This window comes from Sesamum indicum, linkage group LG13 (assembly GCF_000512975.1).
Source record: "Sesamum indicum cultivar Zhongzhi No. 13 linkage group LG13, S_indicum_v1.0, whole genome shotgun sequence".
Lineage (NCBI taxonomy): Eukaryota > Viridiplantae > Streptophyta > Magnoliopsida > Lamiales > Pedaliaceae > Sesamum > Sesamum indicum.
Window position 1 is genome coordinate 5,032,580 of NC_026157.1, and position 17,784 is coordinate 5,050,363.

Sequence of the window (17,784 nt, forward strand, 5' to 3'; positions counted from 1 at the left end):
TTATAGTTCACTAATATCCAAATTTATATAAAATAATAAAGTATCTTATCCAAATCCAAGAAATGAGCTGTCACAATGAACAGACATTTCTTATATGAAATTATGATGGTGCAGAACTATTATGAAATTTTATTAGTTTTATCAAAATGCACATCTTGGAGTGATTTACTACTTTTATTTTCCATTGATGTCATTTTTAAGTTAAGTTTAAATACACAAATGCTCTTTAATTTCTGTAAAATTACAATTACATTATTTGAGATTGTAGTTGTAATTACAAATACACAATAACAAAAGTTCACACAAAAACCCTCTAAAGTACATTACACCTAACGCCTTCTAAGGGGACGTAATCTTTAAACTTAATTTCAAGAACCGTCAATGTTCCTTATCAAAATTTAGATTTATGTTGTTTATCTTTTAGCAGAATCACCTTATTTTTATTAAAAAAAGAAATCCACTTTTCTTTTGCTATAATTAATTCTACCAATTTAGAAGGTGGTAATTTATAAAATTTGTATAGTTGGTATGAAAAATTTTGAATTTAGTCGAATCAAAAAATAACAATGACTAACACGTTTATATAGATATATATAGACATAAGAGAGGCCACTGCCAAGAAATGGAAGAAGGGTATGGTATGTATGTGTGTGCCGACACATAAATGAGAAACAACTTAGGCAAGTTCCAAGCAATGGAGCAAGAGGTAGGTAGACATATATATATGTATATGCAAATTCCGAGAAATGCAAGAAGAAAACAAGATGTAAACCAGAATTTTTATATGGACCTGGCATAAAATATCAACTTTCCCCATCATGCCAACGTGCTGTATGTTGAAGGGAATGAAGAAAAGAGATATAACATACTCCAACGAGTATGCTCCTTTGGTTCCCCCAATCCACATGAAACGATGAAACTTACTGCAAATTTTATCCTCATCGCCATATCTTTTCTCTACTGTTTCCCAGCCGTTGCCGAAAGTGCGAACCTCAAAACTTTCAGTGCAGAATACGGCCATTTCAATCCATCACACTACGAAATCTTTGAGGTTATAAGTCCTGCACTCATCAACAACGGTGCCCTTCAGTTGACCCCAGATTATTCTGCTGTTGAAGAAGACATGATGATGACTTACAATTCAGCAAGAATCCTCCTAAAACAGCCTTTCAAGCTGTGGGACGACCATGCGAGCCAACCCAAGGTAGCATCTTTCAATACTTCCTTTCTGTTCAATGTTTACAGGATCAGAAATGATAACACCACAGGTGAAGGCTTGGCTTTCTTGATTGCCCCTGACCTCCTCCTGCCCCCCAACAGCTTCGGCCAGTTTCTCGGCCTGACGAATTCAATGACGGACAACAGTCACAGAAACAAGTTAATAGCAGTGGAATTTGACACGTTCAAGCAGTACTTTGATCCCGACAACAACCATGTGGGAATTGATGTGAACAGTGTCAGGTCCATCAAGACTGAGTCTTTGACACCCCACAACATTACTATTGCCCCAATAGGAGCCAGGTTCTACAATGTTTGGGTGGATTATGATGGCCTTAATAAGGTCCTTGATGTGTATATGGCAGAACAGGCCGAGCTTAATGGTGCCATCCCACCCAAGCCTAGCTCCCCCATATTATCAGCAGATCTGAACCTGAGAGATTATGTAAATCAGTATTCTTACTTTGGGTTCTCAGCATCTACAGGGAATGACTCCCAATTGAATAGTGTAATAAGGTGGAATTTGACTGTCCACTACTTTCCTGATCCTGATAAATCGCCTGATAAATGGCCTGATAAACGGCAGAAGATAATGCTGGGGGCTGGGGTGACGGTGCTGATGCTGGTGCTAGTGGGTGCAGCCGGGTTTGGATATTGTTTCCTCAAGCAGAAAGAGGCATCCTCGAAAAGCAACTTGTTGGGAAGACTGAAATGTCTGCCTGGAACGCCGAGAGAGTTCAAATACAGTGACCTGAAAAGGGCGACCAACAATTTTCATGAGAAGAACAAGCTTGGACAGGGAGGTTTTGGAGTGGTGTACAGAGGGTTGTTGGCTAAGGAGAATACAGAAATTGCAGTAAAATGGTTTTCCAGGGAAAGTATTAAAGGGCAGTATGATTTCTTGGCTGAGCTTACCATTATCAACCGTCTCCGGCACAAGCATCTTGTCAAATTACTAGGTATGTTAACTTTTTGCAGAGTTTTTATGATTCACAAATCCTTCCTTAATTTACTCAGCATTCAACTACTAGTTTCAATCTTCTATTCCAATTTGCTGTTTCATCTTATATTACATGGACTAATTACACCACTTTCCCCTGCTACTGAAAAAAGCTCCCTTTTTGTTTTGAGAATTACAATATCCTCCCTTATTGCTTATTTCCTACTAACAATTACCCCGGTAGTTAGCAAATTTGGCGGAATCCAGTCATGTCACCACCAGACTTCTATAAACTTCTGAAAATGTAGAGCTAAAGTCAGTTTACAACTCAATATCATCTATGTGAAATTTCCACACTCAATAATCAATGTATAACTTAATCTAATAAATATTTTGTCTTCTCTGATACCTAGTCTTAACCCTGGCCATTAAGCTGTCTTAGGTTTGCACAAATGTGGTAAATTATATTTTCTAAACATAAGGAACCAATTCACTTGAAGTATCGATTTACAGAATGAACAACTGATAAAACAGTGATGCTTAAAAAAGAAAGAGATCAGAAAGAAAAAGAGTGACTTACTTATCTGTTAAACAGGATGGTGCCACAAGAACCGGAAGCTCCTGCTCATCTACGAGTACATGCCTAACGGCAGCCTAGACCAGCACCTTTTTATTGGGCCAAACAGAGAACCCTTGGAATGGGATCTCCGCCACAAAATCATTTCAGGGGTGGCTTCAGCTCTGCACTATCTTCACAATGATTACGACCATAGGGTGGTACACCGAGACCTTAAAGCCAGCAACATTATGCTTGATTCTGAATTCAATGCTCGTCTAGGAGATTTTGGCCTTGCAAGGGCGCTGGAAAATGGGAAGACCTCGTATGAAGAGGCTGAGGGAGTGCTAGGCACAATGGGATACATTGCCCCGGAATGTTTCCTTACGGGAAAAGCCACACAACATTCTGATGTATATGCATTCGGGGCTGTGTTGCTGGAAATTGTTTGTGGACAACGACCTGGGACAAAGATTGCTGGCTTCCAATTCTTGGTGGATTGGGTTTGGCTGTTGCATAGGGATGACAAATTACTTGAAGCTGTGGATCCAAGGTTGAGCGACAATTATACAGCTGAAGAAGCTGAGAGACTGCTTCTGCTGGGGTTAGCATGTTCACATCCTATAGCCAGTGAGAGGCCTAAAACACAGGCCATCCTTCAGATCATATCAGGAACGATGCCAGTGCCTACAGTTCCGCCCTTCAAGCCAGCTTTTGTATGGCCTGCAGACGGACCAATGGATATGGATTCAATCGGAACAATGTCAATTACAAGTTCAAGTTTTGTTTCAGGATCAAATCCACTGGAATTTCGTACAGAGGGTGCAATGTCGGACACATCTGCTCTTTTGGTATAGCAGCTTTATCGAAAAAATCTCTCAGCAGTTTATATTCTTTATTCTCCTCTTTTCCTCCTCCTTTGACCGCATAGCCTTCTTCTCTAACAAATCTTGTTTCTATCCCATTTTCACTTATGTAGGAGATTATCCGACACTGACTTACTTTTTCACTTGTTTGGAGGACAAAATTATATTCATAAATTCATTATTATGAAGGAAAGAATCATATCTCAAATTATTATTGGAAACTAAACTAACACAATCTTAATTTCTTACGTGGTACCTCGTAGGAAGAGAGATGGACCTTATATACAAGACTAGATAATTCCAGAAATCACTAAATTTAGCTGCTCGACTCTTTACTGATACTAGTCATTATTCCTGCAATATCTACATAGAAAAACAAACAAATTAGACCATTGAACATAGTAACGAATTCAGGACTAAAAAGCAACATAAAACCTCGCTCCTCCCAATCAATACGCGCACGCAGACCACATATCAAACATGTCATGGACACTCCCGGCTAGAGAAGTAAGAGCCAAAGACAACGCGGAACTCAGCAGCTACTACAAGCCCACAAGACTATAACACTCGGCAAACAAAACAGAATTTATAACAGAATGACCAATCTGAGATTTTGAGTGTTGCATGCCACACTTTGGCTGAATGTGGTTTACAGACACGCACATTGGTTGACACATGCAAACGTACACACTCTCATTCACATTCCAGTTCAAGAATCCTTCAGCCGACCCCCCAAATCCCTAGAAATAACAAGACGTCATATCAATCTTCCAACCCAAACCAAATCACCCGCAATGTGATAAAAAACAGATCTTCAATCATCTCAGCTCAAGAAGTAGTACAGAACTAATTAACCACCAAGAGCTAAACTTGCTACCTTGATGATAGGAGTTCTTCCTCCTTACACTTAATCTATGTAATGAAAATTAAAAGAGGGAGTATTCTTGTAAATTTTGCATGTAGTAGATGAAATTTCTATGATTTAACACAATTAAAAATGAAATTTTATTTTTTTGGTTAAAATCAGCATTTTTTGTTCAAACCCTAAAGGAAGAGGTTAGGTGTAAATAGAGAATTTTTGGACGGGGTGTAAGTGCAATTTTTTCTTTTGACGGAAAGAGAGCAATTAATTCAAGAACACAACTTTAACTACATAAAGTATGAAGTGTAATTACCACCATCTTTATAGAAAAAAAGCTTCTCAATTTTCCTGCTTTCAAAGTTAAAAGTGACTCAAAACATTAACGTCATATTCATTCAGATCATCACAATTTTGTTTGCCGGGAAAACTGGAAAAGGTAAGGATGATTGGTTCCAAAAAAAAAGAAAGAAAAAAGAATAAATAAATAACAAATACATCACCACAATGTATAATATCTGCAGATGTTAAAATATGATCAAATACCTCATGAGGTTGCCAACACTAGATTGCAAACATCGACTCTACCACTGCTGCTATTCAAGTTTGCCAGTGAACAACAAAGTCATTACATTAATACAGCATCAGACCTTCAAGAATGAATATTGTATCACTGCCGAGAATTGGTAATTTGGAAGTATTCTGATTGCCTAAAAGGCAGAATCCATATACCTGCATAATCTCAAGACGAATCATAATATCCAGATTTTGCATTTTCTATCACAGAGATCGGTCTCCAATTTAACTATAAACTTTAAAATACTTAAGCATATTTTCATGTTAAGCCAAGAATACTATGGGCCACAAACACAAACCATCAGCAGAAGATTCAGCAAAATAACGCTGGACAGAAAAAGTACTGACATACTATGGCACTCGTTGGGAGAATACACAGCCTTCTATGCTGTTTATTTCTAGAGTGACAAGACCAAGTTCATTATTTAAAATGGCCTCATGTTGAGGCAGCCATCCTCAAGCAGAACGACAAAACATCAACAGAAGAGTGAACAATGTCACGACAATGTAGAGATTTTTCCGTTCCACTTTCTAGGGTGTTCGTAAAATCCCTTCCAGGACGTGAATCAAAGCAGATTCTGACCCTCGTCCTGGAAGGATTCAGAAGATGGTCCGGGCCCTTTTAGAGTCCTTGTACTATCTTATAGCTCTTTAGCAATCTATAAGGCTGCCAAAAGGACTATTTATAGAAGGAAAAAGAAGATAAAGAGGCAACTCAATAGCTACATAACTCAAGTCCGGACTCTAACTCTAGCATCTAACATCCATCTAGCTCAGAACTCATGGCTCAAAGAAGGAACTCAGAGCATCTAAACATCTAACTCTGGGAATAGATAGGTAGTGCTGCTATTCTATTCTTCCTCGGAGTCAGAATAGGCAGCTTGCTAGTGGATTGCGTTCAAGTTAAGGCAACCATCCTCTGGAAAGAAAGCCAAATTTTTTCTTTATCTAAAGCGTTCATGTTAAACCCCATTTAATGCGTTCGTTATTAAATTGGGAAACAACAATGTAACATTCTTTGTTTCTTTTTCAACACTTACAAGCACAGTTCTTTAAATTAAAACGCTTTCATGTTATACCAAACACAATATATCAACACAAGATTGAATAGGGTTAGAACAATGCAATGTTCTTTTTGTTTCTCTTTGTAGAGTGATAAGACACAATTGAGCCACATAAACAAGAAACAAGAACTAGAAGAATAATGGAAGAACTAACCAAGAAGCCAGACGGAAGATGCAAGAACTACCACAAACCAGGCAACACGAGAGCTTCTATCCACCATCTACCTCAGAGCAAGAGTGAAACTCCACCTTTGGTATGTCTTTCCAGTTTTCATTAGTTACAGTACAAGCAGAAGTTGACTAGGATGAGAACACCATCACCTGTTTCTGTTTCTCTTTATATAGCGGCAAGGCCTAGTTTAGCTGAATGCACAAAATCAGCAGAAGATTGAATGCAGCAAGAACAAAATAGCCTTCTATATGTTCCTCTTTTCAGAGAGACAAGAAGAATGTGTTTCCCTTTTGAAATGCATTCATGTTAAGCCAACATCAATTCGGCCGGTAGCACAAACATCAGTGGATGATTAAATAAGGTAAGAATAAATGGTTCTGTTGCTCTATACAGTACAAAGACCATGTTCGGTTGATTAAACAAAGTATCAGCAGAAGATTGAATGGAGATAGTAACCTTCCTTTGGTTTCTCTTTCAAGAGAGACAAGAACAAAGTTCTTCACTTTAAAATGCTTTAATGTAGCAGGGATAGAACAATCAAAGAACAATATTGTTCAATTTCTCTGTCTGCATGAAACAACCAAGTTTGGCCTTGTATCAACACAAGATTGAATAGGGAAACTAAAATGCTTGCATGTCCAAAGCACTTCTACCCACCTGCCACCTCAGGGCGAGTGTGAATCTCCGTCACTGGTATGTAAGGACAAGACCTAGTTTAGCCACATTCACAAAATCAGTAGAAGAATGAATTCAGCAAGAACAAAGTAGCCTTTCATATGTTCTTCTTTCATAAGAGACAAGAAACATGTTTTTCGCTTTAAAATGCATCCATGTTAAGCCAGTATCAATTCAGCCAGTAACACAATGGAAAGAAATTAAGAACATGTTAACTGCATAATCGGTTGCCTTCTTCAACTAACTGTTAGTCTATCCAGCACCACGCAAAGTCACGAACCGTCCCTCGTAGAGTGTATATAAGCACAGACCTCATCACAGTCGCCATGGCAAAAGTCCTCCAAATCAAGTGCTGGAAAACCATGTCAATCGCACAACAGCATTTTCTAAAATACTTGCGCTTTAAGTCACAAATAAGATTAGACGATAACCTTTAGACACTTACGTGTCATCATATACATTTGACTTCCCAACACTTCCGAATCCCTCTGGATCAGATTGAAGATAGCAGACAAAAGTTATAACTGTTGGAAAAATATTTGGTTTCAAGCAATCGAAACGACGTTTTGAAATAATACAATCGGATTTAGAAATCAAAAGCAATAAAGCCACGTTGGAACAAGTAACATAAAGCAATTAGAGACGCTATTTATGACAAGAAATTTAAATCGAAAACTTACAACGAGAATTGTATCGTAACAATTCTCAGTCCAATTTGAAGTCGTTAATTTTTAACCGAATCGCAGAATAACTGCTTGCCTTGAAGAAAATATACGCCCTATATCAGCAGCGCACCGGGTGCAACGTAATTTCTCCCAAGATAAGACGGTTACAGTTCTTTCGGTTTTAGTACTATACCGGAAGAACACCTCGATCAAACACTCAGAAGCTTATCGAAACAAGAGACTCAAATACCAGAATTTGAAAGAAATACGAATGCCAAGTGAAAAAGGGCAATCGAGAGTGTTTAGGGAGAAGTGAGAATGTTGTGTATTCTCAAATGAAAAATTGCAGCTATATATAGAGGTCATTTCTTCAAGATGAATGCAGGAATTGAACACGGCATGAATGACCTTCATTCCAATTTGAAGGTTACAACATTAATCCTCCAGTAACGGCAGAATTGCAATCAATTCATACTAGAAATTGAAACAGCTGCATTGTGAATTGATTTTGATTAAAGAGGATTTTGATTAAAGAGGCAATTGAGTATTGAAATGAAACTTAATCCAAATGTGTTGTGGTAAATCAAAATTCATTTTTCCTCCCTCATCTAAATCTTTGAATTTCAAGAAATCAGAATAAAATTTCAACAATCCCCCACAAATTCATAGATTTGAACTCAAGTTTCCATGACTTGCTTTCAACAATGGTACCTTCTGCTTTGAACCACTGTCTAAGTTATATGACGTTAGTTATCACCAGGTCAAATGGAACTAAGCCTTGAATTTAAGCCTGTGAGTGTGACAACGTCTGTCAGTAATAACAAGCCACCAGCTTTGTGTTGATCTTTAGGGTTGACACTTAGGCCATGTATCCTGATCCTATTCATGAATGCTTTCAGGAATAACCCAATTCCTTAGTTGCGGCCAAAAAACGACATTCACTTAGTTGGGCATCTCCAAGGATGCACTGCTATCATCTCGTCTTATAAGACTTGACCACATTCAGAGATGAACTCTTACTATACTTGCAGTAGCAGTACCTTCCAGAATTTCAGGGGACAGACTCCAGATACAAAGTATCAGTCTATTTGGTGCTTTGACATACCCTTACGACTTGTTGATACCACATTGAACCTTCTTTGTGGGATCTCCACTTAAAAGGTTGGGTTGCCGTCGTAGATATATCACTCATGGGTTTTCAGTCCCATCCCCAATCTGGACTTATGAACTTGTGACAGATTCAATCCTTTCGTCAAAGGATCAGCCACATTATCCTTTGTTCCCACAAAGTCAATGCCCATTACTGTGTCCGACACTAATGCCCTTATAGACTTCAGTCTAACTTGGATATATCGTTTGGTCTTTTGATTGTATTTACAACTCCTCACCTTTGCTATTATGGTTTGGCTATCACAATGTACAACAATCGGTGAAAGAGGCTGACTTACAATGGAAAGTTGTGATAACAACCCAAATAGCCATTCTGCCTCAGTACCAGTCGTATCTAACGCACATAACTCGGCTTCGAACGTAGACCGGGTTATCAAAGTCTGTTTTGCAGACTTTCAGGAGACTGCACCCCCACCTAAAGTAAAAACATATCCTGAACACCCATTACTCCCGTAGTTATTGGCTATCTAGCTAGCATCACTATATCCCTCAAGAATTGTAGGGAATCTGCCATAATGTATGGCCAGTGACACCGAGCCCTTTAAGTACCTTAGTACTCTATCCAAAGCACCCCAATGGATTTTGTCAGGACAACTAGTGTATCTAGCTAGCTTAGAGACAGAAAAAGATATATCTGGTCTCGTGCCATTCGCCAGATACTGTAAGCTCCCAATAATTTGGGAATACCTTAGTTGTGCAACCGGAACACCACTTTCATTTTTGAATAAAGCTACAGAAGGATCATATGGTGTTTTAGCAATTCTACTATTTTGATAACCAAATTTCTCAATTATCTTCTCAATATAATGAGATTGAGAAATGACTATCCCATCAGTTGACCGAGTCAACTCGATGCCAAGAATCACATTAGCCTCACCCATATCCTTCATTTCAAACTTATTTTTCAAAAATGACGTGGTTTCGGTAATAATATCTAGACAAGATCCTATTAACAGAATATCATCCACATACAGGCATAGAATTATCATCTTATCTCCTTTAACATTGCAGTATATACACTTATCATTCTCATTTACAGTGAAGCCAAATGCAAAAATAGTTTTGTCAAACTTTTCATGCCACTGTTTGGGTGCTTGTTTAAGTCCATATAGAGACTTAACAAGTTTACAAACTTTATGCTCGTTACCATGAGCTACAAACCCCTCAGGCTGATCCATGTAAATTTCTTCCTCGAGTTCACCATACAAGAAGGCCATTTTCACATCCATCTGATGAATCGGGAGATTATACACCGAAGTAAGTGCTATAAACACCCAGATTGTAGTCAATCGAGCTACCGGAGAATAAGTATCGAAATAATCTATTCCCTCCTTTTGTTGAAACCCTTTAGCCACCAATCTGGCTTTAAACTTATCTATGGTCCCATCAGGTTTCAGTTTCCTTTTAAAGATCCACTTACACCCAATAGTAGTACACCTCGGAGGGAGATCGACTAGCACCCATGTTCCATTGAAAACAATGGAGTCTATCTCACTTTTGACAGCTTCTTTTCTTAGAAGCCATAACATCTTTGAAAGTAATCGGATCATCCTCGATGTTGTAAGTGACAAAGTCACTTCCAAAATCCTTGATAATCCTAGCTCTCTTACTCCGTCTAGATTCATCTGACTCCTCATGAGTCTGATTAGAACTACTATGACTAACCCCCACATTTGACATCTTTTCCACATGTTCAGGAATAGATGTGGAGGCAAGTGAATCATGAAGCGAAACATTTGAAGGTATTCCTATTTTTAAAGGAAATACATCTTCTAGGAATACAACATCACGAAATTCGACTATTGTGTTGACCTCAATGCTTGGCATTTCTGATTTAATAACCAGAAATCTTAAGGTATAACTTGTCTCCACATAGCCCAAGAACACAACATCGACAGTCTTAGGATCCAATTTCTTTTGTTTGTCGTTCTGGGACTAGCACTTTTGCTAGGCACCCCCACACTCGAAAGTATTTGAGACTTGGTTTCCTACCTTTCCACAACTCAAAAGGAGTACTCGTATTGTGTTTCAGAGGGACACTATTCAGAATATGGCAAGCCGTATTCAAAGTCTCTCCCCACAAATACTTTGGTAACCCGGAGGTTAGTAGGAGATTGTTAATCATGTCATTGAATGTTCTATTCTTTCATTCAGCCATTCCATTAGACGAAGGGGAATATGGAGGAGTCTCTTCATGAACAATGCCACAAGTTTGACAATATTCATTGAACTTACTTGACTCATACTCTCCTCCTCTATCGGACCTTAGTCTTTTAAGTTTCTTACCAGTTTGGATTTCTGCTTCATTTTTAAACAAAATAAATTTGTCTAAGGCTTCATCCTTATTTTTCATGAGAAACACATAACAATATCTACTGCAATCATCTATAAAGGTGATAAAATATCGTTTGTGGTCACTGGTCAAAACTCCATTGAACTCACAAATATCAGTGTGAACTAAATCAAGTATTTTCGAATCCCTTTCAATTGATTGATAGGGTTTCCTAACTTGTTTAGCTTCTACACAAACTTTGCATTTGTGATTTCGTTCAATATTTTGACTAGGAATTAAATTCAAATTCATCATTCGTTTGATCGAATTGAAATTTAAATGACCTAACCTACTATGCCACAGAGTAGAAGATTCAACATTCAATATAATAAAATCAGAAACATCAATTTTATTATTATCAACTCGAATATTGAACAAGCCATCGTCTAAATAGCCTTTACCAACAAAAATACCAAATTGTTGAATACAACTTTATTAAATTTAAAAACCAATTCATATCCCTTCATAACTATTACAGAACCACTAATGATGTTTCTTCTGACAGTGGGTACATGGTGAACTCTTTTTAGCGACAAAATGCGCCCTGAAGGAAATTTCAAGTCCACGCTTCCTATCCCAAGTACTTCAGTTGTACTGGAGTTCCCCATGCTTACTGTCCTTCCACTGATGGCCTGATAACACACAAAGAGAGATTTATCAGCACAACCGTGAACATTCGCTCCAGTGTCAATCAACCAATCATATGGTTCGTAAATAGTCAGGAGTTCGGGTTGTACAGTTACATACCCATCAGTTGCTCCTGAGGTGCTACCGCCGCTAGAACCTCCCACAACCATGTCGACAGCTATTTGCCCAATCTTGGCCTTTTTATTAGGACAAAGCTTGGACCAGTGTCCAACCTGCCCACAGTTCCAGCATGGTTTGTTTGCTTTTGGTTTCTTACTTTTGGAGGCCTTGCTTTTATTGATGGCTTTCGAGTTCGTGTTAATCTTATTCACTTTCTGTTTCTCCACTATAAGATTGGCTCTTGGTTGATGTTCAACAGACATCTTGTGCGTTTGATTTCTATGTTCTTCCTCAATACAGAGACAATCTCCCTTTCTGATGCTTGAGTGTGATGCCAAAATTTTCCCAGAATTTGGGAAATTTGTTCACTATGAACATGGCCACAAACTTCTCGGGAAGCTTCATCTCAGCATCAACCAGAGCATGCTCAAGGTTGATAATTTCATGAGTCTGTTCGGCTACAGACCGATCCTCAACCATTTGATACCTCATGAACTTGGAAACAAAATACTTTTCGAGCCCTTGCTCTTCAGTATTATATTTTCGGTCCAACTCATCCCATAGAGACTTAGCAGTGTAAGAATCGGAATAATAGACATCGAAGAGCATATTTGACAAGGCTGACAAAATTGCTCCTCTGCCTATTTGATCCCTTTCTGTCCATTGCGCTATCTCAGCAGTTTTGGGATCGGTATTAGTTGGTTCAGGTCTGATCACCTGAATCACTGACAAGAGTTCTTTCATTGTCAATCGAATTTTCATTTGTTGTTGCCAGCGTTTGAAAAATTGGCTCGAAAACTTGTCCGGTAAACCGGTCAAGTCGACCTTTTGTGTGATCGAAATTGCAATAGAAATCGGCTCGGCCATCTTTAGTATTTTAGGAAACTAAAAGTAACGTTTAAAAAAAAAAGAGTTTGAAAATAGCGTTTTCCAAAACAGTTCCAACGACAAAATCCGATTTTTCAAAACCTGTATATTTTCTTCAAGATTGTTGGAAAAATATTTAGTTTCAAGCAATCGAAACGACGTTTTGAAATAATACAATCGGATTTAGAAATCAAAAGCAATAAAGCCACGTTGGAACAAGTAACATAAAGCAATTAGAAACGCTATTTATGACAAGAAATTTAAATTGAAAACTTACAACGAGAATGTATCGTAACAATTCTCAGTCCAATTTGACGTCGTTAACTTTTAACCGAATCGCAGAATAACTGCTTGCCTTGAAGAAAATATACGCCCCGTATCAGCAGTGCACCGGGTGCAACGTAATTTCTCCCAGAATAAGACGATTACAGTTCTTTCGGTTTTAACACTATACCGAAAGAACACCTCGATCAAACACTCAGAAGCTTATCGAAACAAGAGACTCAAATACCAGAATTTGAAAGAAATACAAATGCCAAGTGAAAAAGGGCAATCGAGAGTATTTAGGGAGAAGTGAGAATGTTGTGTATTCTCAAATGAAAAATTGCAGCTATATATAGAGGTCATTTCTTCAAGATGAATGCAGGAATTGAACACGGCATGAATGACCTTCATTCCAATTTGAAGGTTACAACATTAATCCTCCAGTAACGGTAGAATTGCAATCAATTCATTTCATACTAGGAAACAGCTGCATTGTGAATTGATTTTGATTAAAGAGGATTTTGATTAAAGAGGCAATTGAGTATTGAAATGAAACTTAATCCAAATGTGTTGTGGTAAATCAAAATTCATTTTTCCTCCCTCATCCAAATATTTGAATTTCAAGAAATTAGAATAAAATTTCAACAATAACTCCATCAATACCTAGTTTCACTGGATCTCCCACACCCATAAACTTATAGAAATCAATGCAAAAGTTTCAGCAATACCCAGAGAGCATGTTCGTTCCATAAAAGCATAAGGCATAATCCACAAAGCATAGACAAAGAGATTAAAAAAAACAAAGAAAGAATTATAAGAAAATTGAGAAAGGAAAACCCAAGGAAAATTAACACACAAAACAAAAGATGCAGCAGTAAGAACACAATTGAGAGGGGCATATATGCCATCCCAATTTGGCCCGCCAAGCTATGGGTCGGATGTGTTCCATGCCCGACCCAACTGCAATTAATCAAACAAAATGATCCATAGATATTAGGCTAATGAAACCATGCATAGGATCAGCGAAACCATCTTATGAGCGACTATGAATCTGGATTGACATAAATACTATAAAGAATGACTTGGATATGCATATACAAACAAGACGAAGCAGTACACCCGTGGACAGCATGAGACAGTTTGAGTTTGTTCTTCAACACGTGCAATGGCTGATGCATCTCTGCATTTGCACCACCTTCCGAGTCAGAAACCACTCCTGGTGAACTGGCCCAATGAACTTAAAGATCCCCAAGAAAATCAGGACATACGCAATTGAGGATCCACTACACTCGGAGTCTCAAGAGCCCCATTTGCATGTCTTGCCCTGTGTTCAGCATCGCTCTCATCGTGTCCTCAATGTTGGATTATATTTTTACAACGAGAAAAAACAAATCCTCAATATCAGTGTTGGGGCTTATAACAAGAAATGATATCTCACTGCATTAGTCATGCTAGGTACCTGGGCAACACCAAGCTAGTTCACAGCATGAGTGCGAATATTCACAAGGCTTTGATTTGTCACCACCAAAGCATCGCTGCTGCGCCTGCAATTTAATTGTACTTTGTTGTGCAGTATGTGCCTCGGCATCTTTGGCCTTTCTGATCAAGGAAGACTGCGACCAACAATGGTGGTAAAAAGAAACCAAGCAATAAAATAAACCGAGAGAGGCGTAGGTTTGGGAACAATGGGCACGAGATGCAAGCACCGCCATGGCTGCAAAACCCAGTTGCATATATGACCCACAGAGAGGGTCGCATATGGCGTCCGGATTTGCCCCGCCAAGCTACGGACCGGATCTATCCCATGCCCAACCCAACTCAAATTAATCAGACAAAACAAGGCATTGTAATTATCCTAATGAACTCATGCATTAGATCAGTGAAACCATCTTATGAGAAACTATAAATCTTGATTGACATAAATATAGATAACAATGACTTGGATATGTATATACACAAACAAGACGAAGAACTATACCTGGAAAAATTGAGTGTCTTAAGACACCCTAGGCTCAATGAGGACGAAATCCTCAAAATAAGTGTCGGGGCTTATAAAATGAAATCACACGTAACCACATTACTCATGCTAGGCACACCTTGACAAGACCAGGCTGGTTCACATTACTCATGCTAGGCACACCTTGACAAGACCAGGCTGGTTCACAGCATGCGTGCGAATATTCGCAGGTTGATTTGTCACTACCAAAGCATTGGAAGTCTGCTGCTGCGCATGCAATTTGAATTGCACTTTGTTGTGCTATGTGGCTCGGCATCTTCCGCCTTTCTGATAAAGGAAGACTACAACCGACAATTGGTCACCCGTATAGTGAAATAAGTGAAGCTAATCTTGTACACAAATGTTATTGACACAACTCTACAAGAATTAACGCTAAACTCGTTTACTCAAAACTTAAAATTTCGCAATACAACCTGTTGCTGCTCATGGAACTTTGGCATTTAGGCAAGCATAGCCATAAGAGTTACACTTTTCATACTCAAAGCGTGGTCTTCAACGGCACGTTGATGTAATGAAGCATCAATGCAACTTTCATACCTGAGATGTAGCAACCAATTTGAGTACGAAAACAAAATACTAATACAACATAGTGATGAAAGAAAATCAACTACCGAATATTTTCCAGATCTGACTCGTCAGCTCCTACTGTGGTGGGCTGGTGCGCATCAAAATCTATGATGGAAGTCAGAAAAGGAGATGCTCTTACGGAGTTATGACACACAAAATTTCCAATGGACTGCATCATTGGCGTTTGGCTACAAGATGGCCATATTTGGCTACAAAAAATCCAAAGTATCCAAACATGTAGCTCTCAATGGAAAGAAATTAAGAACACGTTAATTGCATGATCGGTTCCCTTCTTCAACTAAACGTTAGTCTATCAGCACCAAGCAAAGGCACAAACCGTAGGGGTAGATTGTATACAAGCACAACCTCGTCACAGTCGCCATGGAAAAAGTCCTCCGAATCAAGTGCTGTCAAAACAATGTCAATCGAACATCAGCATTTCGTAAAAGACCTACGCTCTGAATCACTGATAAGATTAGACTATAACCTTTGGACACTTACATGTCATCATACAGACTTTACTCCCCAACACTTTCAAATCCCTCTGTATAAGGTTTCACTATCCCTCCCCATACCCATATACCAATAGAAATCAATGCAAAAGTTTCAGCACTACCCGTAAAGCATGTTAAATATTCCATACAAGCATAAGCCATAATCCAAAAAACATAGACAAATAGATAAAGAAAAACTAAGAAAGAATTACAAGAAAATTGAGAAAGAAGAAACATTGGATGTATTGGAAGTATGCTGCTGCGCCCGCAATTTAATTGCACTTTGTTCTGCAGTGTGTGCCTCGTCATCTTCAGCCTGCCTTTGTGATTAAGGAAAACTGCGACCAACAATTTGTCACCATCAATAATGGTAGTAAAATAAGTGAAGCTGATCTTGTAAATAGAACTTATTCACACTACTCTACAAGAATGAAGGCTAAACTCATGCAGTCAAAACTAGAATCTCATATTGCAATTCGTCACTCAGAGAACTTTTGCATTCCAGCAAACATGTCCATAGGAGCTGCACCATTCATACTCAAAGCACGGTATTCAGCAGCTCATTGATGTATTTCAGCACCAAAAAGCTTCATACCTAGTCAAATTTGGGCAATACTCAGCAAGTAATCTGTATCTTTTTCCTATGGCCTGCACCCGCAGCGTTGTGTATTAGTTACATGAAATATCAGTAGAATGCACAATGCAGTCCCTGAATAGATGGGACCAGCAAATTCGGTGCAACTAAGGGAGAATTAAGAGATATGGGGAAGATACAACACGCAAATTTTAACTGCTTCTACAACGCGACAAGACTTAGTTAAACTTACGAGGACAAATGTGATCTCTTATCTATTGCTTTTGTTCAAAAATGCATGCCAAACACCATTCGAAGTTAGCATAATGCTCAAGACAGATTACAATCTTTGGAATACATAGCAAGAGAAGCATGTCGAAAAACTAGTATTTGAATTACAAACTATAGAAGTCAAAATCAGGGCAGTCAATGTGATAGGTTGCAGAAATACAGAATAACCTGTAGCCATTCGTCCAGAAATATGCTACGAATGAATAAAAGTTGTCATGTTATGCTAGAGGTAAAAGAAGATGGTGAGAGAATTTAAAAGACATACCCAGTTTACCTATGATGTTTACTTTTCACCAACTTATATTCAATAAGAACCACAAAAATGCTCGTATTGGAAGATCATAAATAGGGATATAGTCTAATTTCACAGCAATGGAAAATGAGTATCTATGTGAAAACAAAATGAATGTGAACATACCTTCATAAACGAATAGGTGACTTAATAAACCAAAGCAGGAGAAAGTAGTTGGGTTGAACAAGTCAAGAGCCCAGGGAAAGTGCTCCATCATTTTTTTTTAACAAAAAAGGTGCACAAAAGTCGATGTGCAAGGATAGCCAACAAATTCACAAGTTTAATGTTGATAACAAAGGACCATGGATGCACAAAGTATTCCTCACCACATTGTTTGAATATGTTTGTGGAATGTAGATAGACTACAAGTGATTGAAACTGAGAAAGCTTGTAAAGTAACAACCACAAAGGCATGCATGCTAAGCAGGAAATTAGTAGTAGTGAATCACATGTATTTGGCATTTATACCTAGTTCACATCGTGAATAAATAATGGAAAATATATTGTAATTAAATAGAGTGTACCAAAAAAATAAAAAATCTTATCAAGAAACCACACATAAAAAATTACACAGACTC

The 17,784-nt window shown here is 38.3% G+C and overlaps 1 protein-coding gene and 1 long non-coding RNA gene across 8 annotated transcripts; one reads left to right on the forward strand and one right to left on the reverse strand.

Moving 5' to 3' along the window:
• Positions 632–4,460, forward strand: LOC105176498 (probable L-type lectin-domain containing receptor kinase S.5). 2 transcript variants are annotated; one of them, XM_011099318.2, is made up of 3 exons: positions 1,053–1,204; positions 1,321–2,177; positions 2,754–4,460. In XM_011099318.2, the coding sequence occupies exons 1-3, from the start codon at positions 1,188–1,190 to the stop codon at positions 3,569–3,571; spliced, it is 1,692 nt and encodes a 563-aa protein (XP_011097620.1). In that variant the 5' UTR covers positions 1,053–1,187; the 3' UTR covers positions 3,572–4,460. The 2 variants fall into 2 exon arrangements, with proteins under 2 accessions (XP_011097619.1, XP_011097620.1); XM_011099317.2 differs by having other exon boundaries at positions 632–2,177.
• Positions 13,466–17,778, reverse strand: LOC110013060. Of its 6 annotated transcripts, none has more exons than XR_002288215.1 (6): positions 16,645–17,778; positions 16,262–16,387; positions 15,893–15,962; positions 15,600–15,764; positions 14,950–15,525; positions 13,466–14,584 (listed from the first exon to the last, which is right to left on the reverse strand). It is a non-coding gene; the product is annotated as an uncharacterized LOC110013060 (long non-coding RNA). The 6 variants fall into 6 exon arrangements; XR_002288217.1 differs by having other exon boundaries at positions 14,950–15,255; positions 15,402–15,525; positions 15,600–15,962; XR_002288216.1 differs by having other exon boundaries at positions 14,950–15,269; positions 15,402–15,525; positions 15,600–15,962.